Consider the following 27,095-nt stretch of genomic DNA (forward strand, 5'->3'; position numbering starts at 1 on the left):
CCACACCACATGGATCTGACCTTCCCTGCATGCTCATCTGAGAGGATCCATGAGTTCTCCAACCTGCATCAGCACCAGCTAGGCTTGCTGTTGCTTCAAAGCCATCCTGGGATCTTCTAGGGACCTCATCTCTGTGACAACCACGAGAGAGCTGGGCTGCTGTCAGCAAACCAAGGGGCACTTCTTGTATGGAGTCGCATGGATCAGGTGCTACTGACCCCTGCACCACCTGTGACAAAAGTCACTGGGTTCTAACTGCATCTTCAAAACCAGCATGGGAGAGGAGCAGAGGAGAGAGGATGAGCCCACAGTCATGTACTGAGTGAGATACTTTAATTCTTTAATGTACACATTACTGTTCACAAAGGGAGTTTCCAGGAGACGAGAACTTAAGGCCATCACTGAAGACTTGGTGCAGTTCTTCCTGTCATCATCATTCTGTGCACTGGCAGGGAGCCCACACTGAAAACAGCAGCCTTTCCACAGAGCCCTCCCAGAACACACTCCCAGGCTGTGTCCCTGCTGCTGCCCCTGCTCCAACATCTCTCCAACACCTTTTCAGGACAGAGACCTCAGCAGGGAGAGGGACACAAGCGCCAGCCTGAGCTGTTAGGGCACAATCTAGCACAAGACCAGCACCACAGCGCAGAGTGTTTTGGGGGGATAGTCTTGAAGAGGATTCTGCTCAGTATTGATACTCTAGCAAGGCAAGTGTGTGGCCAGGAACCAGTAGGGGACCTGCAATGATACTAAATGGAAACATTATCTGAAAAACTTGGCAGCAGGAGGCCTCCTTTCCTGGTATTTGCAGTGTTTCTGGAAGCTGGCGTTATCTACTCCTGGTGTCAGCTCTGATTCACCCACAAGACCCTGTGTCACAAAATGTCACGTCAATGTAACTTTTTTAGAATATTTCAGAGCACAAACCCCAGCACTGTCGATATTGGAGAGTTCCTAGCACTGTGTGCTAAAAAGCTCTAGTTTGGAATATGGACTTAAATTTGGAAGAGGCAAATTTGGGACTCTTGCTAGCATAAGGAGTGGTTTTTTTATTATTATTTTTTACCAAATATACCCTCAACTACAAGCCTTCGACCCTCTCAGGTGACAAATGCTGAGAAGAAATGTGTTGGTGCCTAAGAAGCAGCTCTGCAAGGCCTGCTCTGGCAATGCCATCCCCAGGCAAGGAGGCTGGCTGAGGTCTGCTTCCCCATGCAGGGGCTGCAGCAATGCCAGGATGAGTGGATCTGTGAGCAGGGAACCTGTCCACCCCAGAGGATCAAACTTCTCCATCTGTGTGGCTGAGCTGACCAGCAGGAATCTCGTGGGCTGCTCTCTTGAAGGATAAGGAGAGATCCACTTTGCATTCCCAACCTCTGGGATGAAAAGATGTATCACAACCATCAGCTGAGGCAACCAGTGAAATTTCTGTCCCATACCTATTTGTCATATCCTGCTCATTGAGGTCCTGGAAAATTAAGTGTGGAAGGAGCTGCCAGGTCCCACACCAGCCAGTGGTGATTTCCTCTAGCACTCAGAGATGAGCACAGCCCATCAAATTGATATCTCCTGGGACATGGACTAAGTGAACTTGTAACCTCTCATCTGGGTTTAAGCACATAGAACAAGCAGGAATCTCGACCAACATCCAAATAGCAGTAGCAAATTAGACAATACAGGCAGCTGAGGCTTCACCCTATTTTGACTGTTGTACCCCATTAATTAGCAATTTAGTAGTCTTGGTTATACAGTCATAATAAAAACTCTTCACCAGGAGGAATTCTTGGTTTAGCAGCTAATATGAGACAGTAAAAATCTGCCAAATGCTTGGGAATTTGAAATGTACTAGGCACAACTTTGCAAAGGCAAAAGAAAGCTTCTTTCTCAGCCTGTCAAAAGATAGTCTTTAACTCTTCAAAAGAATCAGCTGGGATGAAGTGCTTCCAACAGGAAACATTTCTTAGGATGTAGTTGTTCCATTTCTGATCTTCCAGCCTTGATTCTCAAAGAAAATCCTACAATATCTTTGGGGGGGTAACTCTGGGAACTGTATCTCATTACTTTCCTGAATACTAATGTTTTAGAACACATTACCATCCTCCTCTCTTCACCTTTCCTAATTATTGATCTCCCAGTGCTCTACATCTGCTACTATTATTCTGCAAATTACCTGCATCTCTTTTCCCCCCAGGATATAACCACCAATATAGTCTTTATATTCCACAGGTGCTGTCAGATGTCTAGTTTAGACACAGGTCTAATTAAACCCAGAACAATTGTTCCCAAGATGAAGTTAGGTTTGAAATTCACCTCGTCTTTCCTGAGGAGTGTAGATGCCCCCAAACTCATCTGCTTTCTTCAGATATACTAGCTGGCTTCAGAAAAGCTATTACACCTACATAAAAATCTTTATCTTGAAACCTTTGGCTCTGACAACACTGGCATGCCAAAAGGCTTCATAGACTGCAAATAGGAGAGGCAGCATGTGACTGGGTCTGGTTTCTGAAAAATAGAGGTGTGACACTATAGCATGATTCACAGAAGATCTTAAATTCTGTTTCACAGTGGGGTTTGAGCACTAATTTTAAATAGGTGCTCACATTTGAGTAGCAACCATGTTCCACAGCTACAAACTGCTGTGAAGCTCAGCCTCCCCTGCATTCTTTCAGCCCCTGCCTGGAAGAAGCACCCCTGCACTCCTTCAGGAGGCTCCTCTCCATGAGGGAAGCTGCCTCTGAGCTGTCCTTTCACTGAGCCTCAGTTTCCCATCTGTAGAATAAGTTAGGACAGGCTCAGGCTTAGCCACTTCAGGTTGCCATCTCCCCCACTGCTTATCCATCACTGCTTGTGCTTGCTCCTGACCATGGTCAGGCTCTCTCCAGGCTGCCACCTGCACTGCTCTCCCCCAGGAGTTTGTCCATTTGGACCTCTAATTTCCATAGATTTATGACAATATAGTACCTTTAGGCTTTGGTTGAAACTGATGTTTCAAAAGTTAGGAATGGAGCCACTGTCAAGCAGATACCTACAGAGACAATGTGACCTCAAGGACTTCCCATAAAAAAAAACAAGCTAAATGCTATGTACCCATGACATTCAGGGCTTTATTATAATGCAGAAACATAGAAGTACAGAAATAATGGGATGTGAGCAGCCTAAATTTTGGCCTTCTTTAATGTTTTGCTACTTGACTTTTTAATGGTTCTTCCAAGGAACCATTTTTATATCCAATGCAGTACTATTTGCAATGGCATGTAAACTTTGATGGACTCTGTTCAAGTGAGGGAAGATGCCTTGTAATTTTCTGTTGATTTTCACTTCATTTGCAATTTTCCCTCACACACTCTCACCCACTGAGAGTAGATGCACAGACCCATGCAGAAATGTGCAGAGATAAGCAGAGGATCAGCAATGCAAAAGCCATCCACATCCTTGTCCCCATGCCATGGATGATGAGAGGCTGATGAGTCTGATCCTCAAGCCTTGCACAGACAGGCTTATTGAACTTGACAGCACCACTTGTGTGCAGGGAGATGACTCACCTGAGCACAGGCTGTGGGATCTGCCCCTACTTGTTCAGCCACTTTCTTCTCAGCAGATACTGGCTGTTCAAACTGCACTCACGTTTCTATTTTGAGTCATTGTTTACAAGTACAGACTAACAGCAGTGGGAGAATGGAAATCTGCTACCAGCCAGCACCCTCCCAGCACTCTCAAAAGCAGAAAGTACATTATTGGAAAGGATCAGAATGGACAATTGCTCTAAAGACATTAAAAAGATGTTATTATCTGCCAGAGACTTCACATTTCCTAAGAAGAAGGTAAATATCTGGCACTTTCTCTAGCAGGTTAGAGGAGTAATTACTAGTGTGGAGACTTAGACTCTTATCTCTGACAAGTTGTCAAGGATTTCTGAGACAAGTGAAGTATCACAATGTTTTCAAAATATCAGCAGATCTTCTGGTGAAGAGCTGCACGGCTATGGGTGCTTGACTGAAGCACCTCTTAATGGCTGTCAGAAGTAATTTGCACTGTCGCTCAGCAAAGGCAAGGGATGGTTTTATATCCAGGCCTTTTGTTCAGCACAGGCATGTCAGCTAAGTGCATATTGTGCCCAAAGGAAATTGCTACCCATTCTTTGCACATTTGCTTCTCTTTGTGTGAAATCACCTGCTACTCCAGCAGACCAGTTCAAAGTCCCTCATCAAAACCATAATTGTGGTTCAGCCAACAGTGTTTTACAAGAGGCAAAATGACTTCAAAACAGATGTCATGCCAAACTTACAAGTCATCAAGGTGCAAGGATACATCGCATGACCTGCCTTGATTTTCAAAAGCTGAGTTTTATTGAGCAGTTATGGCAATGATTTTGTGCTGTTCTCCTTTCTAATATAGCAGTGGGCTCCTTTCTGCAGAGGATTCTGTATGCCTTGAACGTCCATGATGAACTGGCAGGCACAATGACTTCTTATGTCTGGGTTTTCTTCAGCAGAAACATGGTTGATATGTCACTGAGATCAGAACAAAAGGTCAAGGAAAGCAAAACGAAGAAATTTATTCTTGAGGGCTGCTACTCATCTCTCCGCATGGTGAGAAAATCCTTATGTATTTTCCTTTTTCAGTTTCAGCCCCTAACACGTTGAAAAGTATTATACATCTGTTAACATAGTATTAATACCTAAGATTAGTAATGAGGGAAAAGCTTATGTGAGCCAAAACAAGGACTCAAAGTCAATCAAATGAGATTCCAGCAGAAGAGAAATCAGACTTCATTATTCCTAGCATTGTTAGAAAGACACCTTTTCTTTTGCCCCAGAAGTTCTCCATGTAAGCAAAGTTCAAGTAATTTAATGAAGAGGTTAGCATTCAGCCTTGTTAGAAAAAGCTTCAGTGACTCATCCTCAAGAGCACATGAAATGAAGAGTTGACCTGACCATGTGGGGACTCCAGAAATGACAAGTGTGTGTGGAACAGGGGGTGAGCACATCCCACAAACAGGAGGTGGTCATACCCCACAAGCTGCAAGTGCTGATTTGAGGGCTGCTGCTGCCAAATGGCCAGTCTCCAGAAGAAAGTGTTCTCAGTGGTAAGTCTGCAGTTTTCAACAAGAAGCAGGCTGTCAAGAAATGGCCTCTGATAATAAATGATCCTAGAATCATTTCCGCTCCCCATCCCCGTGTGTCATTTGCCAGAAGATAAGATGAAACAGCATGAGGCTATCAGGACTAGCTGTGGTCTCTGCCCCTCTCACAAACATTTGGACCCTGCATTCTCATTGCATCTTCTTAATCTCACTGGTTTTATTTTCTGTTTTCCTTGGTTCCTTTTCTGCTTATTTTCCTCCCACTGACTGAAATGTCATTTCTGTTCTTTTTTTCATGTTTAAGCCATAGCAATTAACTAGGAGACAAAATTTCACACCTTATTTAACCTCACCCTTCAATAGAAATCCAGTAAAATGTGATCCAATTGCAGGTCTGTCACACTTTCTACTTATTCCTGTTTATTTATTTCAATTTGGTTGCAAAGCTGTTCTTTGTGGCAAAGAGAATGTATTTTGCTCTGGTTTGTAATAACATTGTTAGCTTATGCTATTTCAGTTTATGCTGAAGGAGACAAACCATAACTATATTTATTAGATCTTTAGCACTGTTTTAGAGAAGTGCCAACAAGCAGCACACAGGGGAAAAAGTGAGTTTTCAGCAAAGGCCATTAGGTGTCAAAACTTTGGAGGGAATCCACAGGCAACACGCAGCAGTCATGAAGCAGACACTGCTGGTCTCTCCAGCTGATTATCTCAGTGAGAGTTTGTTGTGAGATGCTGCTGTGGCTGAGCTGCAACTACATGCAAGGGTGGGACACGAGGTTGGATGTAAATGCATGTGTTTTGTTTCCTTTAATGACAGCACTGACACATGTAGCACTGAAAGGTCCCAGTGTGATCACTTCTGAAGCAGTGACACCCACAAACTAGATGCCTTTGTTGCATTTGTATGTACACACAACCTCAAAATTATGTACACCTGCCTATGCTTTCAGGCTGGCAGGCTTCCCAACAGAAGTCTCCTGTTTTTCTTTAGAAGCATTTTAGATTTGTTCTTCTGGTCAATAAGGTTGTTTTTGCTCATTTTAGTCACACACCCTTCCCTTGGTCTCATTGGGAAGCTCCCTCTGCAAAACAGTAGTTCATTAGGAGCTAATTTATGCATCAATAATGTACCTTGGTGACTGTGCATTGTCTATACCTACAAAATAAGGAGAATATCAGTGGCATAGAATCAAGCTTGTTAAATTATAACACAAGGGAAATAAATCCATTGAAAACAGTTTTTGTGGTAGCTGAACAGAAAAGGCCTTGCTCTTCACCAACTCATTAGTGGAAAGTCCAGGAGATGAGTGACTGTAGATGCTGCTGACCTTTTGTGCTGAGATAGTACATTATCAGAGAAAAGGATCAGAAAAAAATGTCAAGGAGTGCAGAAGAACAGGTAAAACCCAATTCTATGTAACATATTCTATATACCTACAATGAAAAGGCACTTTAGAAAGCAACAAGTTGCTGAGACCTCACATTATCTTTGTACTACTACTAGGCTGAAAATGTGCATGCTTAAAGCTCCTTCTTGAGAGACACTGGTGAAAAAGGCTAGATAATACTTTTTTTATGCCTGAGAGGCACAAAATGTACCTTGAGTTAAAGAGAAAATGCCAATTTTATGGTAATTTTAAAAGAAATAATTTTAAATTAGATTCAAACCAAGTATCTGAAATTCTCTGACAAGTGTTTTCTTCCTTTGAAAAAAACCAATTTGCAGTTGCATCTTTCAATTCTCTCTCTTTCCCCACTCCCACTTCTTCCTCAGTATGGTGAAAGCCCTAACAACCCATAGTCCAAGCTGTCTACAGTCAAATTTGCTGCACACTGTTAATGTGATGGAAGACATGGTATGGGATGGAACTGCAAGCAGAAGTGCAGTGCCATTACTGTGAAAACTAAGTGTTTTCCAATACATAGCATAGATAAAAATGTGTGTCTATTAATATATAGAAGGAATTAAAAATTATTGATTAATTAATGAAGGCTGCCCTCTGTTCAAAACTGCCTTTTTGTGTTGTGTTTTTGCAGCAGAAGTACCATGCTGAAGATTTCATACTGCCTAGGATTGTACTGAAATAGGAGCTCAGCCCTGTGCTTGGTGTTTTCCAACTCTCTGCCACAGAACAGCTTGGAGTAAACAAGTCTGTTATTAACATGTTGCTCAAAAGCAGTTTGAAAACACAAAAGCTCCAACATATATTTTTGTCTTAAAAAGACACAGTGAGAATTCTTTGCTGCCTCAGGAAATAGAAATGAAGCTTGATGGGCCATGCCCTGTTTTGAGAATGTTACACAGAATTTATTTTCTCTTATTCCAAAATAAATGATCATGATCCGCCCAGATGTTCTTTTCATCTTTGCAGATTATTTATTCCTTTTTTTTTTTTTTCCAGCTTACACAGACCAACTGCACCACAAAGAAGAGAATGATGCATTACAGTTTAAGACAGTAAAAGTTTGCCTTCCTCTTACTCAAGCAGCTCAAACAACAGTGGTAGTTTTGAGATTTAATTATTGCATCCTTGTGAGTCCATGAGGTCTTTGCTAGCTGAAAATTCAGGTATTCAGAATCCAGGAGAGATCCTTGCTGGCCGGCAGAGCTCTGTTGTGTTGCACATGTTACAGAGTAGGACAAGCAATGTTGTAACAATCTCCCTCCATTAGGTTGCCTCTTACAACAGGTGAGCTCCCTGCCCACCTTAATTTGTTGATGAGGAGGTTGGCAGGGAGGAATGAGTGAATTTAGAGCATCAGCTGCTGGTGGAATAGTCTTCCTGGTTCAATGGTCCCAAATCAAAACCAGCTTCTGCAGGAGATTCCATCTGGGACTGGCGGTGGAACTCATCTCTGGCTCCAGACCCAAATATTTTGACCCCATGGAGGCCCAGCAGGGCTCTGGTGTACAGAACTGAACCCAGGGACTGTCCAGATGTGGCAGCACTCAGCTCCTCCAGCATGTGGAAACCTCTCTGATGGAGTCCATCAGTGATACCTTGTGGGACCACCAGCTTCCAGAAGCTGGAGTTCTTGCTGGGTTTTGAGGGAGCCACATGGGTTCCTAAATGCTAAACTCCCATCAGCTTCAACAGGGCAGCATCAGGTCTTTTGCATCTTCTGCTGCACTGGTTTTCAACCAGTGCCACCAGGCTGCACCTGGATGTGCAGCCAGATGAAATTTTGTGTGGCTGCTGGTGACACTGCTGACTCTTCATCTCACCTAGTTGGACAAGGGGAAAATAAAGAGAGAAAGGCAGTGCAATCTGAATTTGGCCATCTCTCTTCTCAGACACATCTGTTTCCATGCAAGCAAGAAGAAAATGGGTGACTAACACACAGCTCTGTGGCTCAGCAGCTGGCCCCTGGATCCTCCTTCATGGCACTAAATGGGTCCCTGGCAAACACAAGGTTGAGATTTTAAATGAGGAATTAATGAAAATTCACTCTTTTTCCTGCTTGTTGTCCCTTTAAATTCAGTTTCCATGGAAACAGCTATGGAAAGGCTGCCTGGAGAGAGCCAGGAGAGATCTCTGCCTGGCCGCCTTCCCCTCTGGGTTGCCAGCTGAGCCACCCCAATTGTCAGATTTTACAGACATTTTCGCTATTGTCACTTGTGCTTGGAGTACGTGTGATGACTCCTCATGGATTCCCTCTCTAGGGAGTGCTGAGGTGTCACCCATGCTCCTGTCACCTGCAGTGGGCTCTTTGCAAGTGGAGCTCCTCTCCTTCCATCCAGTGGAGCACAGGCTCATCTGAACCCCACGACCCTGCTTTGCTGCAAATGTCACCCCTGCTAAAGACTTTCATTCCACTGCTTTTCTCTTTTTGAAACGTGCTGGCGCATGTGATGTGAGTACACAGACTGAGCTGGGAGCAGTGACAGAGGGACAACTTTGTTGTTAATTCAGTGTTTATCCTGGGGGAACATTTGAGATCCCTCCTGCAGTATTGTATCCAGCCCTGGGGATCCAGTACAAGGCAGACACAGACCTGATAAGGTCCAGAGGAAAGAAATGAAATGGTTAGAAGGCTGGAGCACCTCTCCTATGAAGACAGGCTGAGAGATTTGGGCATGTTCAGCCTGGAGAAGCAGAAGCCCCAGGGAAACTTTTTTTGTGGCCTTCAGTACACCAAAGGGGCTTACAAGAAAGAAAGAGACACTTTTAATTTAGGGCCCGTAATGAAAAGACAAGGTGCAATGGTTTAGAATGGACATTAGAAAGAAGTGTTTATAAACTAGGGTAGTGAAACATTGGAACAAATTGTCCAGAGAAATGATGGATGCCTTATCCTAGAAGTGTTCAAGGCCATGTTGGATGGAGCCCTGAGCAACCTGGTCTAGTGAAAAGTGTCCCTGCACAGGGCACAGGTTTGGAACTAGATGGTCTTTAAGGTTCCTTTCAACCCAAAGTCTTCTATGATGCTGTGAGCAGGATCCAAAGCAGACTGTAAAGCAATGGTGTTTGTCTGTGCAGATCCACTCTTTTCTCAGGGTCTTAGACCTACAATATTTGGTGGTGACACAATCCCAGAACATGGGGCTGGTCTTACAACTGTTGAAATGCATCCGCTTCCACTTTTATGTTATTTGAGACACCTCTAGTGTGTCTATGTAAGGTTGTCTTAAAGAAAACTGAATTTTCAGTGGAAGTTGACTAACAATATAAAATCTATCAACCCTCCCAGCTAAGTTCTGCAAACACAGTTCCAGTGTAAAAATAAAAGCAATTTTTAAACTTAATTAATTTAAAATGTAACTAATCCTAATCATCCAAATAGTTCAGTGTTAGTTGTTATTTATTTAGATATATACAAACACGTTGTCCTCCTTGGTTACCTAGATGCTTGCCTATAATTAGAAAGGCAGACTATCATATCTGAGATGTTATATTGAGATCATCGTTTGTGAGCCAGATGAGCAATTTTTTGCATATTGTACCAGAAAAAAGCTCCTCTGCTTGCTGCTGGTACAGATTCAGATGGAGTATAACCTTCACTGTTGACCAAGCAGACTTCAAAGAGGATGTAAACTTGTTCTGGAGGGAATTCAGAGAGCAATGTACATAACCAGAAGTCTAGAAAATAGACCTATGAGACAGAATGAAATAAACTGAAGTTTTTAGTATGAGAGGAGGCAAATCAAAGGGCTACATCTCAGTAAAAGGATAAAGTAAAGAAGAGTGGAAGATAAAATGCTTTCCATGCCACAAAACATAGAGTGGTTTGTATTGGAAAGAACCTTAAAGATCATGTAGTTCAAGCCCCCTGCAGTGGAGAGGGACACCTTCCACTAGACCAGGTAGCTCAGAGCTCTGGCCAACCTGGCCTGGAAGACTGCCAGGATGGGGCATCCACAACTTCTGTGAGAAACCTGTGCCAATGTCTCCAGCATGTCCATGTCTTTCCTGTGCCCACAGTGGCTAGAAGGAAGATAACCAGGTAAACTGCAAAGAGGGAAAACTTCTCCGGGGTTAGAGACAGTCATAAAATAAAAATGTAGGTTTTTCTAATCCAAACAACCCCATTTCAAAGTAGGATGTGCAGGCACTTTCTCTCCCCTGACATTTTCAGTGTCTGAGATGCTCTTCTATCTTCGAACAGCCTGTTCCAACACTTCACTGTGAGTTCCCTTTCTGGGAAGCTAAGCTTAATTCTTTACTTTTTATTCCCAGTAAACAATTCACCAGCTGCATTTTGCTCACTTTCGTGGCCTTTGGGCACACCACGATGCTCTGATCCCTCTCGCAGGAGCTGCTCCTCTAGCCACCATCTCTCTCCCTCATAGGAGGGTACCATCATGGTAGTGCCTCCTCTATCCGGGCTGCTCCTCCAGCTCCCCTGGATCATCTGCCTGTTGCTGTCTTTCTTCAGCATGCTGGGATAATTCTTCTGGTACAAGGAGGGAATAACTTCCAGCTCTGCTCTACACTGGTGCTGCCTCACCTCGAGTGCTGTGTGCAGTTTGGGGTGCCACAACATAAAAAAGACATTAAACTGTTAGAGAGTGTCCAAAGGAGGGCAATGGAGATGGTGAAGGGCCTTGAGGGGAAGCCATAAGAGGAACACCTGAGGTCCCTTGATCTGTTCATCCTGGAGGAGACTGAGGGGAGCCCTCACTGCAGTTACAGCTTCATTGTGAGGGGAGAGGAGGGACAGGCATTGATCTCTGCTCTGTGGTGACAGTGACAGCACCCCAGGGAATGGTTGTTCAGGGGAGGTTTGGTTTTGACATCAGGAAAAGGTTCTTCTGCCAGAGGGTGGCTGGGCACTGGAACATCTCCCCAGGGCAGTGGTCACAGCACCAGCCTGGCAGAGATCGAGAAGCGTTTGGACAATGCTCTCAGGCACAGGGTGTGACACTTGGGGATGTCCTATGCAGGGCCAGCAGTTGGACGCGATGATCGTTAAGGGTGCTTCGAACCCAGGATATTCTGTGATTCTGGAACTTCCTGCGGCCACCGCCGATTCCCGCCCCTCCCCACGGCCCCGCCGGGGCAGGGACTCGAACCCGCGGCCCTAGGCAGCGAGGGCCCGCCCCGCCTTGCAGTGCGAGAGGAGGAGGTCTGTCCCTCGTCGGCCGCCGTCTGCCGGGTGCGCTCCTCTTCCGCGCTCGCCGCTTGTTCGTCCCGTCCGCCGCCCGGCCGCTGCCCCGCCATGAGCGACAAGGGCGAGCTGGACCTCACCGGCGCCAAGCAGAACACGGGCATGTGGCTGGTGAAGGTGAGGAGCCGCCGCCGCGGCCCCGGGCCCGGCCCAGCGCGGCCTGTGGCGGCCGGGCCCCTCCGTGCGTCCCCGCCCCGCGTGCCCGGGGTGGGCGCCCTGATGCGGGGCTGCCGCGCCAGGCTGGCGCTAGGGCCGGGCCACTGTGCCCGTTCCAGCGCGGGGACGGCATCGGCTGGGCCCGGAGCCTGCTGAGTGAAGGAGACACCGCAGGGAGAGTTGGGCAGCCGGGGAGCTGTCCCAGAATAGAGTGTTGAGGGGCTGGAGTGAACTTCAGTGAGCATTCGGTCCTAGCTCCGCTTGCAGTGGGCAGGGACATCTCCCACTAGACCAGGTTGCTCGAGGCTTTATCCAGCCTGGCTTTGAACATTTCCAGGGAGGCGGAGCCACAGCTTCTCTGGGCAACCTGTGCCAGTCTCTCATCACCCTCACAGTAAAACATCTCTTCCTTATCCTTTCTAGTGGTTTGTGACAAGCAACAAACATGGCAGTATAACTTTTATTTTCCCTAAACTTTGAGAGTTGGAAAAAGTTTTGCGTGCACTCAGATTCACGTCCTGATTAAAAACCTTTGCACATCCAACAAGGAAAGTGAATGCCAATGTCTAGCCATTGCAGCTCCCTAGTGGGATGCTGCTGCACTGGGGGCTGTGGAAGGGTATCGAGGGTGTCAGATCAAACCTGTTCGGTGCAGGGCCACACCCCAGCCTGGTGCCACCACTAACAAGCTGGCACTGCTCTGTTCACAGGAGAGAACAGCGACATGTCTTGTGGTCAAGACATTTTGTTGCCTATACTGAGTATTGGAGAGGAGAAAGAGGAACTTGAAGCTAATGGAGGAGCATGTTGCCTGCCTGCTTCGAGTCCCCTCTGGGCATGGTCCTCTTTTTCTAGACCTGTATTTATTCTGTCTTGGCAGAAACAGTTCCTTCCTCCCCTTCCTCCTTTAGGAATGGGTTCAGACCATCAACTTGAAAGAGCTGTGGGGACAGGGTGGTACCCAAATACTAGTCCTGGGTGGTGAGAGGAGTGTAACACCGTCATACTTCAATTACCAAAACTTCATACTGTGGCCCTTAAAAATAGTTGAGGATTTCAGACTTATTTTGATGTGCAGAATTTTTGGTGGGCAGGTTACTAACCTCTTCTGTACTGACACCTGAGTGTGTTGTGTCACAAAGCCACAATGAACACTCTGCAAGTGCTCTAAATGTAGTAGCTTTTCCTGGGCACTATCAATGCTGGCAGCAGAAAGCTGCAAAAATAGATCATGACATGCTGAGTGATGGGATGATGAAATGGCAGATGAAATTAAGAGCTGAAAGATCTCATCTGGCATGCACAGACAAAAACTATCCTAATTTTATGTATGCAGCAATTGGGTTTGCTGGTTGTTGTCATTCAGGAGGAGTGTTTTTTTCTGTACATGGGGATAACTCTGTAAGAACATGTCAAATGAGCAGAGTCAACATTGGACATGATTACAAAAGACACAGAAAACAAAAGAGAAAATAACATTGTAGCATCATGTTGCCTCTATCCAGGGTGCTCTGTGTAGCTGTGGTCTCATCTCCCCTGCTGTGGAAAGTGTACAGTGGAGCTGGGAACAGTGCAGAGGAGAGCACCAGCTCTGGTTCTGGCAACAAAAGGAAAGATGGCTGTGAAGGGAACTCCTGAATACGTTGTTACCTTTTAGGCTGGCAGGAGGATTAATCTGGAAATCTTGTAGAGGTCTGAAGCAATGAGTAATGTCATGGATGGATATGAAGAAGTGAATAGGCTAAGGTGAGCAAGAAAGAATCATTTCAAACACAAGAATTAGAGGTGTGTCAGCTTGATTCCTTGATGGAGCTTGGTGCAGGCAAAGGAGGTGCTTGATGTTTTGCACAATGTGTAGTTAAATTTTGGAACTTCTGCAATTAGTTCTGAATGTCAACACTTTGCAGAAACTCAAACACAGTTAGTCAAATTCAGGTAGAAAATTGAATTGAGAGATTAAAAACTAATATTCTGCCAAACTCCATGTCTGCTAAAACACTCTAGAAATTAGAAGAGCATGCTGGGGAAATACATTTTCTTTGTATCTTCCTCCTGAGTAACTGCCATTGGCTGCATGTGGAGACAGGACACTGAACTTGCATGTCCTTTAGAGTGATACAGTTTGATGTTTCCTGAGTCAAGGAATTTTCAGGCACATGTGTGCTTACAGTTGGTGCCATTCTGTTTAATGAGAGAACAGGACTGAAAAGAAAGCTGAAGTATTACTCTTCCAAGTAAATGCTAATGTAGTCCTTCATGCATGTGCTCTGAACTTATGTCTGTCTTCCTGTATAATAATGATAGTGAAAAATATTGAAAAGATGCTAACACTGATAGACCATGCTGGATGCAGGATTTTATCCTTTGATTTCCTTTGGACTTGTACTTGGGAACAACCATATCTGTTAGTAGGACTGCCAACTCAGGCACTACAGTGCATAGTACCTTTACTTTTTATCTTCACTACCTAGGAAAACGAGGCTGAATTTATCCTCCCTTTGAGGGAGAGAGTATTCAGTTCTGATGGAATAAAAAACCTGGCTTATTTGATTTCCTTTTAGCATGCATTGTGCTAGCACAGGAAGTATTCCAGAGAGACTACTTAAAAGGCAATAAAAGAATGTAGTGATGAGTACTTCAGAAGCATGAGCAGTAAAAGGAGGTACCATAAAGAGAGTGAGTTGCTTTAGTACAAATCCAGAAAGCATCTGGATTTTTATTTCTGTGTTGTCAGTGAAAGCTAAGGTAGAGAAATAGTAAGAATATTTGGTTATGTACTGTGGTAAAAGGAAGCCTGTTTGTGTTAGCCATTAGAATGTTAACTTCTTCCCTGAATGTATTGGTCAGATTTTTTAATTTAATCTTCTACATTGTTCTATAGCTGGAAAGTTGATATCTTTATTTCATTATTTTTGCATATTCAAAGAAAAATTAAAACACAGCATCTGATATCAGCCTTAGTTTTTGTTGTATGCCCTTCATATGGATTGCTATACAGAGAAAGAGCTAATTTAAATTTTTGCAGAAAAGTGGAAGTAGTTTGTTACAGATAGGGGCTGCTTGTGTGTTCCCTTCTAAAGGGGGGTAGGAAGCTGTGCCCAAGCTGAAAGATGAGTGGAGCAGGGGCCCTCTGTCCTGCAGTGTCTGCAGCATGCCTCATGTACTGCAACCTGGGTGGTTGTGTGATGTGAGTAGCAAGAGGAGAACAGCAGTGGGAAGAGGTCTTGGAGTGGTGCTCCTTAGTACCTCAGATTTGTTCTAGTGATTAAATTGTTTTTTGGGCTTTTTTCATTTTAGGAGAGAAGAGTGTTCTTACCTACAAATCCCAGAATAAAAGCCACTTGTCCTGAAAGGCTGCATTCAGTAGCCTTCCAGTTGGGCAGGCACTCTGTCCACAGGTCACTCTTTCTGTGGGTGTGTATTTTTCAAAATCCTTCTGTGGGATCTGTGAAAATTTTGCCTCTAAAAGCAAGTTGCTCTTGTTTTCTGTGTGTTCTTTCAAGGATTGTTAAGACTTTGAAACCTGACTGATTGCCATAATTATTATGTTGAAGTTGAAAGGAATGTGCAGAATAGGATGTCAATAGCATTTAAGGCTTCAGTCCTTCCTGATTGTTTACGTCAGTAGCATGTGGATTTGTGGGTAGCACCTGGTTTTATCTGAAGTACCTTGGGTTATTTGGAAATAATCCTTTGATCATAGCCCTTCCTAACCCTTTGTCTTTCTCTACATAGTCCTTGACTGCAGGTAGGCCAGTAGAAAGATGATTAAATGCACTCTTTGAGACTTTCCCAATGCAGCTGAAAAGAGTATGATTGATCTGCAACCTCTTAATCTGACTAAATTCCCAGTCTGGATTTATTATATAGCAAGTCAGTGATTTTAACACCATGAGAGCCCTCCACTCCTTGTCCACTCATACTGAATGTGCATCTACTTTATTAGCTGGCAGTATAAATAGAGATTTGGTGCAACCACGTAATAATAGTTCTGCTGAGTCAGCTGGAGCATCTCATAGCATTTTTCTAGACTTTAGAAAGAAAACTGTATCTGCTCTGGCATGGAATCTGCTGTAGAAAGTTACCAGTTTGAAAAGTGAAAAAATATATATCAATAGATTGTGCCAATTCATGGCTTTCTGTTGTGCTTTTGTGATATTTTTGACCAAACTTATCTGAATATTATGGGAGCCTGGACTGCCTTTTAGTTTGTCTGAGCAGTTGGAGGCATCTGGATTTTGTAGTTGTTCCACATGTACTTCATGGGATGCTGTGAGTCTAAAGGTGCTAACTAAGCACCAGTTCCAAGATATCTTCTGGAGATCTCTAAGAACTGAGAAATGCCAAGTTAGTGTTAATTTAATTTGAGCTTTAGGAAGTTAGGAGGTTGTTTTTTGTCATCAAGTTATTGGAACAGGCTCTCTTCTTCCCCAGCTTGGCTTGGTTCTACTCTCTCTATGCAAGACAAAAATTAGGCTTCAAAGTGCTTCTTTGCTGCTTGAAACAGAAGATGCCCCAGGCATAGCTTAGTGCATTTCTCTTTCTTAGTGGCTGTGCCTCACGTGGGCACAGATGTTTTCAGTAGCTGTGGACTGTGTGAGCCAGGACAAACTTTGCTGTGCCAGTAAAGAACTTGGCTGTAAAGTTCTGAGGAGTGTGCTGCCTGTCAGAGGCCTTTATTGTCCATTTTGAGCCCAGGTCACCCAATGCTGCAGATACCAAAACCTTTGCAAGGAATTAGTGTGTAGGTGGGGTAACAGCATTGCAGCAGCTTTTATTCCTCAGTTTATACAGGTCTTGTTCCTGTCCCTGGACTCAATCTGTGCAGCTGTTCTGGAAAATGGGTTGGGGAGCTGCTAAACACAAAATCAGCACAGCTAAAACATAGAGGTCTCCCACTCCTCCTAGCTAGATTAGTCTGCTCTTCCCATGTACTGACCAGCTGCACAAAGACTTTGCCCAATGCAGTAAAGAGCTGGGAATGAGTGATGGGAGGCAGATTTGCCTACGGTGGTTTGCTGTTGGAGGACTGACAGTAGGCTGTGGTCTGCTGCTCAAGGTGTCTGAGGTTCCCAGACTCTAAGCTTTCCCTTCACAGCAGAAATTGCCTAACTTCTCATCACTGTGATTGGTTGGTTGGTTGATTTTTTTTTTCCCCAGACAGATGATAATTTCTAATGAATATTTAAAAGTGTAATTTTACCCGATAAAATATCGAGACTCCTTAGTTTAAGAATATGATGCTGATCTTTTCCTGCCTTTTCTGCCTATGATTGGATAGTAGTACTTGAGATTGAAGTTACTAAGATTTTTCTCTCATTTGAGACTCTATGTTGGTGTAATTTTTGTGCTACATCTTTGCTGTCTCTAACAGAATATGTGTACACATATGTATATAGATGTATGTATGTGTGTGTGTATATATATATAACAGCTCGAGAAGGGGGCTTGCATGAGCTTCATGAAGTTCAACAAGGCCAAGCACAAGGTCCTGCAACTGTGTTGGGGCACCCCCCAGTATCAATGCATGGTGAGGGAGGAAAGGACTGAGAGCAGCTTTGAGGACAAGGACTTGGGTGTGCTGCTGGATGAGAGGCTGGACATGACCTGGCAATGTGCACTTGCAGCCCAGAAAGGCAATTCTGTCCAGGGCTGCAGCAAAAGCACCAAGGGAGGGCATTCTGCCCCTCTGCTCTGGGCTCCCAGCATAAGAAGGACATGGTCTTGCTGTATCAGGTGCAAAGGAGGCCACAAAAATAATCAGAGATCTGGAGCACCTCTTCTGTGAAGACAGATTGAGAGAGCTGGGTCTGCTCAGCCTGGAGAGGAGAAGGCTCCAGGGAGACCCTAAAGGTGCCTTCCAGTGCCACAAGAGGGATGATGAGAAAGATGGGGACAGGCTTTTTAGTAAGGGCCTATATCAATTGGACAAGGAGTCATGGTTTTAAGTGAAAGGAGGGTGGATTTAGACTAGATGTAAGGAAGAAATGTTTTATGATGAGGGTGGTGAGGCACTGGCACAGGTTGCCCAGACAGGTTGTGGATATGGTATCCCTGGAAGCATTCAAGGTCAGGTTGGATGGAGCCCTGAGTAAACCAATCCAGTTGCAGATGTCCTTGCTCATTGCAGGGGGTTTGGACTAGATGTCCGTTAAGGCTCCTGCCAGCCAGAACTATCTATGGCTGTCTGTTGTCTACTATATTTAGCTCATACTTTATTCTGAAGTGGTCAGGGTAAAAGCATTTAAAGTATTTACATATACACAATTTGTATAGAATTTTAAAATCTGCTTTTCTTGAAATCTGTTGTCTTTTCTTAGGTCCCCAAATACTTGTCACAACAGTGGAGTAAAGCTTCAGGAAGAGGTGAAGTGGGAAAACTAAGGATTGTCAAGTAAGTCTTTACATTTACTGGTTGTATTTTAAAAGTTACCTGCATAAAAGAAGAATATGTTGCACGTGTTCTAAGACATAATCCTGTTTCTTGCGAACAGTGTTCATATTTCTCTGATCCATGAACAGTATCTGCTTGTGTAGTGAGTAGGAATATAAATTGTACAAAATTTACCAGGCGGTCACTCTGTCCTGTTATGTGAGGTTTGATTCCCTAGGTTTAAGGAAACCTAACTGTAGAATTTTTATTTACATGTGTTATTTTGCTGCTTCTGTTCTTACATGCTGACTTTTCCTATTTGTTCTTGGGCATCAGCATAACAAAAAATTTAACAGCTCAGGAATGAAAATTGATAACAAAACTAGAATTTGAATTTACTTTTTTGTCAGAAAACCTAAACTTGAGGAATTTTGCTAAGGAAATTTTAAATATTTTTAATATTTATATATTTATTAAATATTAAATATTTTCTTTTTCAGAAATCAAGGAAGAACAGAAGTAAGTAATTGCTAAAGTTTACATTTTGAATTTTAAAACCTGTTTAGAATGTGCTGGTTTCTAGTGCCACATATTTTTTGCTATACCTCTAGCTAAGCTTTGTATCACAGAATCAGGAGGAGAGAATTCTGTTAGTAGCTCTGCCCATAGATGCCTGTGGGACTTGGGTCAGGTCTCTCTGTTCCCTCACTTTGTTTGCCTTCTCTTCAAACATTTTGAGATGTGTTAGTACAAAAGGTTAAGAAAAATGCACAGAAAAAGCACACAGTGCTGGTGTGAAGTATCCCTCTTTAAGTTCTTGGCTGTGGTCTGTGTCTAGGGGTTCTGCTTATCCAGGCTCCCCTTCCTTAGCTTCTGTATTGGGCTTACAATGTGAACATGACAAAGGAGCTGTGTTTAAACCTCTTCTTGACTACATGCAGTTCAGGAGTCTCAGGCTAGTAACACTTGTTGTAGTACTTCAGCACTTTTTCTGGAGCTCACCTGGCTGTGTGAAACATTTTTCAGCACTCATACTCAGTAGTGGCTGAAAACCTATTATGCCATGTATTTTAATGAGTAAAATCCAATTGTTCTCTGACTTCAGGAGGAAATAATTCAGAACTTTATGAAAGCTGAGTAAACTTTATTAAATACATGAGAGCTTTGAGTTCTGTATTTCAACGAGAGATCAGTGTGGAAGGATAGAAATGTGCTATACTACTTGTGTTTTCTCTTTGTTTCCCCATAACCTGTGAAACAGTTTAATTGAGTCTGTTTAGTAACACTGGCAATTGTGACTGTTAGGTGTCATTTACTTTGAATGAAGAGCTTGCAAGCATCAATGATATTGGAGGAAAGCCTGCTTCAGTCAGTGCACCAAGGGAACATCCATTTCTTCTGCAAAGTGTGGGAGGACAGACCTTAACAGTGTTCACAGAAACTTCAGTAGGTAAGTTTGAATTAAAGTTGTTGTGACTCCAGTATGTCTGCTTTCAGTAAACTCAGTGCTGTAAAAGACAGAAGACTTGTAAGTCAGATTTTGGCTGTTTTGTTGTTTTCTGCATAGATAACACTGTTGTAATTTTTTTGTCTGTCTGTTTGCTTGGTGTGATCAAGCAACTGATTTAAGTTCTCCGGGGTTACCATGTACATTTCAGCTCTGAGCCTGCTGGAGAGACCAGAGGGAATGTGGAATGCAATACAGAGTGCAGTACATTGTGTGCATTCTCCTTTAGGGTTTTGACTGAAAAGCCATGTCTTTGTGTTCCCATGTATTTTTATATGAACTAGTATTTGGTTTTTTCTCCGTGAATTGGTCTCTGGTGTGAATATCATTTTATAAGAATGCTGATTTTTCCTCTGTTCATTTTTTAAATTTAATCAGTTAAAATTTTTGCATTTCCTAGCACTAGGAAAAGTTATTTGAGGGCCATGGATTTACTGAATAGAAATTATTATATTAACTGGGAGCAAAGAGTAGTTAGTTACATGAGAAATTATTGGGATGAAGCACTGAATAAGAATAGATCCAGTCAGAATTGTTTTTGTTTGAGATTAGCAAGTATAACATGCAATCAATGAGTTTTCCTGAAACTGATTTAATTTTGCTGTTGCATTTAAGTTAATACAGTGACAGTATCAAAAATATACATTTTTGTGCTTTCTTGCTTGACTATTTTTTGCTTTTAAAAATGAATGTGACACAAATATTCCAAATTCCAGTCAGATTCCTTAGAGGCACTATGTTTCTGAGGTGACACTCTGGGCATGTTTTGAGCTCCATGTCCATTTCCAACAAATTTCAAAGTGAATTATGGCCAGTGGGAAAACAGGTGTCTGAAGAGTGGATTGTACAGGTGTCCCAACTGAAAGAAAGTCTGCTGCTGTATTGGATGCCAGAAAATCCCCATGGTAAAAACTTACTATATTGACCATGGAAAAGTACTCAATAAAAGTTTTCATATCTTTGCACATCAGTCAATCCATAGTAAGGCAGTAACAGGAAATTTAAATTCATTCATTCCTAGGTTCACAGACAGTATTAGTCTTCGTATTATAATTAGCATATTTTTTCTGAAAAGCATCTTGTTCCTTTTCTTTTTTTAAACTGCACCATGTAACACAAGCAATATGTCAGTTTGAACCATGGGACAAAGATTAAGCTGGTGTGGAATTGCAGATGTCATCTAGAAAGGTGCAGTTGAGGAATTAGGATAAAAAAGAGCTTCATGAATGCTTGCTCTCAGTCAATACCCTTAGTGAGGACTGACTTAAATCAACCAGAGCAAATGGTGTAAAGCATTTGGTTTGTTTTGTACAGGGTGGAGGTTTTTTTGATTGTGGATTTATAATTTGTAGCCTCCTCCACCCTTTTTTTGAGCACATTGAATTTCCTAAGATCTGTTCTCTGTGTAGTCCTTTAACTCTGAGATCCTTATGTAGTAGTGACTATCTTTTTGATGGCTTTTCTGAAATATTCTGAATATCTTGGAAGATACTGTAGGCAGTTTATATATTCTGGATAATTCAGCACTTCATCTGACTCATCAGGTCATTTAGAGCAAGCTAAAAAGATCAGATTTGACAAGTAATTTAATATTTTCTGCATTATGTAATTTCTGGTCTTCTGAATGGATTTTCTATGGGTTTTGTTTTGCTTTGTCTTGACTGAACTTGCTTCTCCCTCTTGTAGTGTTGGAAGAAATCCTTTTGTTCTTTCATTGTAAATGTCTGCATCTCTAGTGGTCCCGTATTTGTTGATAGACAGCAGTAGGCTCTTCTAAGGTGCAGTTTATTGTGCCCAAAATGTAATGAATTGCAGTTTCTTGCTCTTCTGCAGTGTGTATCTGAGCTGATAGGAAGCTTGGTCCCAGATACTGTTAAAAATCTGGCCTGTGCTGGCTTTCACACGTGCTGTGTCTTCTGTTTGGATTAGCTCTGGGATTTCTCCCATTTATTTTCTTTTCTTTCCCTTTTTCTGTATTTTGAAATAGCTCCAGTGAACAATGCTGAGTACTCTGAAGATGGTAGTTGCAAAGTATCTCCCTAGTTTCTTTGCTAGGCTGTTTCAGACATGGACATTGTCTCCATTGTGGGGCGGATCACTGTGGTGGTGTTCCTGAGCTTGAGTGTAGCAAAGCTGGTGGGAAGCATGGCTTCCATCATGTCTGCAGAGGGATCTGAAGCACACTTGTCTCTTGCTGTCTAGGTCTTGCTGTCTAGGCTGGTTTTGGTATTATTTCTGCATTAAATATGAACTACATTCTGTTCCATAAACATCACCATATGTACATCAACAGTTGCTATGCTACAATGCTATTTGTGCTTCCAGTCGTTTTATCTTATCTTTGTCATCAGCTATCATAGCTGTGGTTTCTTGGTGGGTGAAAACCAGAAGATTTTGCATATATTTTAATGTGTCTTATTGAAAAGAATGAATTCTTCCTGTGTGCATATAGCTAGAAACTATCTAGTGGCAATTAATGGGCCTGATACATATGGTATATTTGGTTAAAATTGTTTTCTGAGCTTCCCATTGACAGATACCCCAGCATAAGATAATGCTGCAATTTAACAGTTTCTTTCTTGGTTGAAGGAATGGGAAGACACTTTTGTTAAGCATTAAACTGCAGACTTTTCTGATTATGATTATACGTTACTTCTCTACCTGCTTTAATTGCTCTATGCTTAATTTTTCTGCCAGCACATGATTTAGGCTTGCTGGATCTTAATATAGATACAATTGCAGCTTTGTTAGGGATAATGATAAAAGTTTCTTACTGAACTGGTTTTTGGGAAAATGTGCTACTTATATGACTTGTGAAAACACTGATCTTGGCAGACAATTGCATCCCAGACTGTAAAGGACTGATGGGTGGAGGAGAAGATTTTGTACTGTAGACACAAATAAAGTACAAGATATTTCTGTAAAGTTGGATGAGATGATTCATTTTATTTAAATTTTGGCTATATCTTCACAACTCCCCCTTCGTAAGTGGGATAGCCGTAATGTCTATTTTTGCATCTTTAAATTTATTCTTTCATGCTCTTTCCATCTTACTGAAAGTGAAAAGTGTTCAGAGAATTCCATTGACAGAACACATACCAGAGCTTTGCTTCTGAGCAGCATTCATGCATGGATTGTCTCACTGTTTCATGCTTCACAGAACATTGCTGGCTTTTAAAATTTTGTTTTTCTTCAGTTTCATGATCCTTCTCTCCTTCAGAAGTTCAGTTAATGACACCCAATTATTTTTTGTGTTCTTGTCCAATAATACATGTAACTCTGCCTATATTCCCAAGAGCAGCTCCTTTATTCCCACATTCCTTGAAAATTCTCTCATAGTTTTGAATTGTTGGGTTTTTTCATTTATACAGCTTCTCATATATGAAAGGACCTTTTCTGAGTTTGTACATGAATCACACCTACCATGTAACATACAATGTCCAATTATATTCCAGTGAAAATGAATATTCAGAGGTTTTTATTCTGCATTTTGTGTATTTGTATTTTTAAGTATCAGCTATATCCAGCCATTAAAGAAATGTGAAGGGAACAAACCCTAATAAAAACCTTTCATTAAAGCAGTTGCTTCTTTAATTACACTTAATTATTCTCAGTAAAATACAGTGTGCTCAGATTCTTGATGCCTTGTAATACTGTTTCCAATTCTATTAGATAAGTATTTGAGTTCTGAAATTCCTCATCAGACTGCTATTTAGGAAATAAACACCCTCACTATTCTGCCATCTTAGTGCAGCCTGATGAGGAGTTTTGACTTGTACCTGTCTATGTTAACAGTACTTTCCAATTATTTCTGTTCAGGCTGTCACTTAACCACATATTCCAGTCTCCAGGAGGTTTTGGGATCTAACCTAATGCTTCTTTGTTCTCTTATGTACTTCAGTCTTTTCTGGACTGTTAGCAGAAGCAGAAAACCTATCAGCAGCCTCACGATCAAAAGAAATAGAAGCAACAGCAGCCTTTCAAATCTATAGCATTTATGCAAATTTCTATATATTTTTGAGAATCATAAAGATGAAACCCTTGATGAGAAAAAGAGAATTTGTGACTCAAGCTAGTTTAATTACAGACATTATTTTGATGGCTCAAAATTTTCTGCGTATTATTGAGACATACAATCAATTTAAAAAACAATTGCAGTATGCTTTCATCATATTCCTTCTCCATCTCAAAAAATGTAAATTATATTTATTTAATTACTTCATTGCTTGTTGGAGTGTTTAAAAAGTAATGTAAATCAGGTTCAGCTGGCTGGCAGGGATAAGCTAATTTTATTTTAATTTCTGTTATAAAACTATAGACTGTTAATTCCTGTACTAATTTGAACAATCAAGGATATAACTGTTAGAATGGGTTCAGTGTTGTGGGAATAGTATTTTTTGCATCCTTCAGTGATTTAAAATACCTTTTGTTTTCAGTCTCACTGATCTATATGTAAAAACCAACACCTTACCACCACCCACTACGACAGTGACAGCAAAAAACCCACTAACAAAAAAACACCCCAACTAACCAGCCCCAATCTGTTGACATTTTTCAGTGATGCTTATCAACTCTTGCATGTTGTAGAGGAGGCTGAGAAGCTGTAGTCTGCATGAAACATATTAAGTAGACATAGTACAACTTCATTTACCTTCTTCATTATATTAATGCTGGGAAGATTTTTTAAAGAACTTGTGACCTAATCATAACAAAACTGAGTTGTCTGAGGAAGAAAAATGCCACTGTTTTGCAAGACTTTTAATTTTGTCTGTTTTCTGTCTCCACTGTTGAGCGCAGATATGAACACAGTTTCCCTGTAGACATGAGACATTTATTGCTAATCAGAGATGCTCTTAGCAATGTTCAAGTGTGATTCTTTGGCAATAGTTTTGGTGAGGTAGCTCTCATCTTCCATTGACATTGAGTTGAAATTGAACAGCTTCAAAGTCTAGTTGCATCTCACTTCTCACTTCAGACAGGTGTTAGTATCTTTGTATGTTTATATGTTCTTCATTTCATCCTCTGCTTCTTGTGTGTGTACTGATTGTTTCCTTCTTTAAGCTACAATTGAGTTAGGGTATTGGTTGGGCATTTATTTTATATCATGCCATAAATGTGCCAAATACACATAAAAATGACATCAACAAGAAAATACTTGGTTTTCTGCAAACAGGCTACCCTGAATGTATGTCTGAAAGTTGGGAGGGATCTTTGCTCACTTTGTGATTACTCATGGCTGGGAAGGGGCCATATAATGATTGCTTCTCATAGAGAAAACAGGTGCCTTCATCTTCTAAGACTAATGACAACCACCTGGTGTAAAGAAAGAAGGAGCTGTAAGATACTGGCTTTTATGTTTGCATTTAGTCCTCAGGCTCTCAAGCCATGTCAATGAGAAAGGAGGGACAGGAGCCTTCAAAGCCAGCAAGAATCAGTGGCAAGAAAAAGGTTTTCTAAAATATTTCATGTTTTCAATTCTTTTAATACCCAGCCTGTAAATGGCAGAAATTATCGACCTAACTGAGCTGGAGAATTACTCTCTGAGTTAGAGCAGTAATTCACTCTTGCCTGTAGGTAAATAGCCTGTAATGACAGCTGTAACTTGCCTGAGTTGAAAGCAAAGGACAAGTATGTTTTACCATTTCTAACTGTGCTTCAGGGAAGTGAAAATGTTCTTTTTGTTCTCTGCATCAGAGGATGCATAAAAAGGAGAAATATAGGAGGAACAGTCAAATATAATAATGACAAATTGATGGAGGGGCATAATCTTACAGGACTTGTTAGGGGGTTCAGCTCAGGTTACCAAAAAACATCTACTGGCTGCCATTTTTTAAAATGTGGGATTGGAATTTCTTGCAGAAAGCTGCTTCTGAATCTAACTCTGCCATTCAACATAGCGATGATTTTTTAGCAAGTCACTTTGCAACACTGTGTCTGTTTCATACATACTTATGATTCTCTGCTACATGGAACAGGAGATGTTTCTGATTATGTGTTTGTATCCTACTTGACAAATACAAAAACTTAACAAAAAATACCAATGGACTACAGTACCATTTGAAGACAAATAATCAGGGAGGAAAAAGCTTGAAGAAATAAATTCCTCCATGGCTTGTAGAACGGGTAGAGAAGAAGTCAGAAATTTGCCTAATGCCAGTTAAATATTCTTTTGCAGAACTTTGATTATTTTAGTTATACATTAAAAAATATTTGTTTCTCTAGACTGACCAGTGAGATAAATGAACAATGTACATTGGTTGAGCATAATCCTACTACTGATTTTATATAAATGTGTAACTTTGTTCTTGCAGAGCTTGGTCAGAGGTGCAATACAGTTCTCTCATTTAAGTTATGAGTTTGGACACTAAAAGACTTATTGTTGTTGCTGCTTCTGGTAGCAAATTATTCCTCAGAAGGTATATTTATAAACATTAATCAAATCCAGTGATTTTGATTATTTAACAATTTATTATTTAATTTGCAACCCAGTTGTTAGATGTAATTTCAAATAATCAACACAGAAGCATTATGATTACTTTTCTGTTTATTTTTTTTTCCAGAAAACCAATCAGAAGAAAAATCAGAAAGTGGCACTGCTGGTGAGTACAGACCCTTTCTTTGAAGCACTCAAGAAATTACTTATTATTGTGGATTTTGAGTTTTGGTTCTTAAGAATTTGGTATATTTTTTTTTTAAGTGTCTTTTTTGTTATATTTTGTAGACTATCATAACATGAAAAAATAACTTCACAGACTGTTTATCTGCTGTGACCAAAAGTTTAAATTATTAATATTTTTATTTAAAAGAGGGGGAAATAATATGATGAGGGAGAGGCTTAGAAATGTAATGTTCTTTGCAATGTTTTAGATTTCTTAATGTATTTCTCAACTTTTTTTTTGTTTTGTTTTGTTTTTGATTTATTATTTGTCTACATTTAGTTTGAATTCTTTTCCTTTGATTGGAAAGTTTGAAACACATTTCCAGATCTTTTTTTTTATTTGATTCCAATTGCATAAACTAAGCAGTCATAAAAGTAGTCCATAAAAAGTAGGATTATCTCTGGTGCACATGGGTTAAATAGTACTGGAACTGGAGTGGCACTTGTTAAGTGGTAATGACACAAATAGGAGATGGCTCATGTGAAAGATGTGAAAGAGTTTCAAACTTCTACTGTTCTTAAAAGCATTTCCTAAACACAAGTCTAATGCTAGTGGGTGTTTAAAATGTCTTCTTGAAAGTACTTTTTGGGCACTTCAACATGGAGTTGTCTGCTTTTTCTAATATCTGACTTCTTTGAATTGCATTTCAGCATCAAATATTGCCAAAAGTATATAGTTTGTGTCTGGCTAGAAGTAGGTTTG

At 41.4% G+C, this 27,095-nt stretch overlaps 2 protein-coding genes across 2 annotated transcripts in view; one reads left to right on the top strand and one right to left on the bottom strand.

The window, feature by feature from the left end:
* Positions 1 to 27,095, bottom strand: part of NUFIP1 (nuclear FMR1 interacting protein 1) — a 145,900-nt gene that overhangs the window by 41,913 nt on the left and 76,892 nt on the right. The gene's annotated exons all lie outside the window — the stretch shown is intronic.
* Positions 11,661 to 27,095, top strand: part of GTF2F2 (general transcription factor IIF subunit 2) — a 79,529-nt gene continuing 64,094 nt past the window's right edge. The window contains exons 1-5 of the mRNA XM_079307278.1: positions 11,661 to 11,815; positions 18,175 to 18,248; positions 18,728 to 18,746; positions 19,533 to 19,677; positions 26,295 to 26,333. Of these exons, the coding sequence (XP_079163404.1) occupies positions 11,750 to 11,815; positions 18,175 to 18,248; positions 18,728 to 18,746; positions 19,533 to 19,677; positions 26,295 to 26,333 (343 nt within the window). The 5' untranslated portion in view covers positions 11,661 to 11,749. The remainder of the gene's footprint in view (positions 11,816 to 18,174; positions 18,249 to 18,727; positions 18,747 to 19,532; positions 19,678 to 26,294; positions 26,334 to 27,095) is intronic.

The sequence above is a fragment of the Erithacus rubecula genome (genome assembly GCF_903797595.1).
Source record: "Erithacus rubecula genome assembly, chromosome: 1".
NCBI classification, from domain to species: Eukaryota; Metazoa; Chordata; class Aves; order Passeriformes; family Muscicapidae; genus Erithacus; species Erithacus rubecula.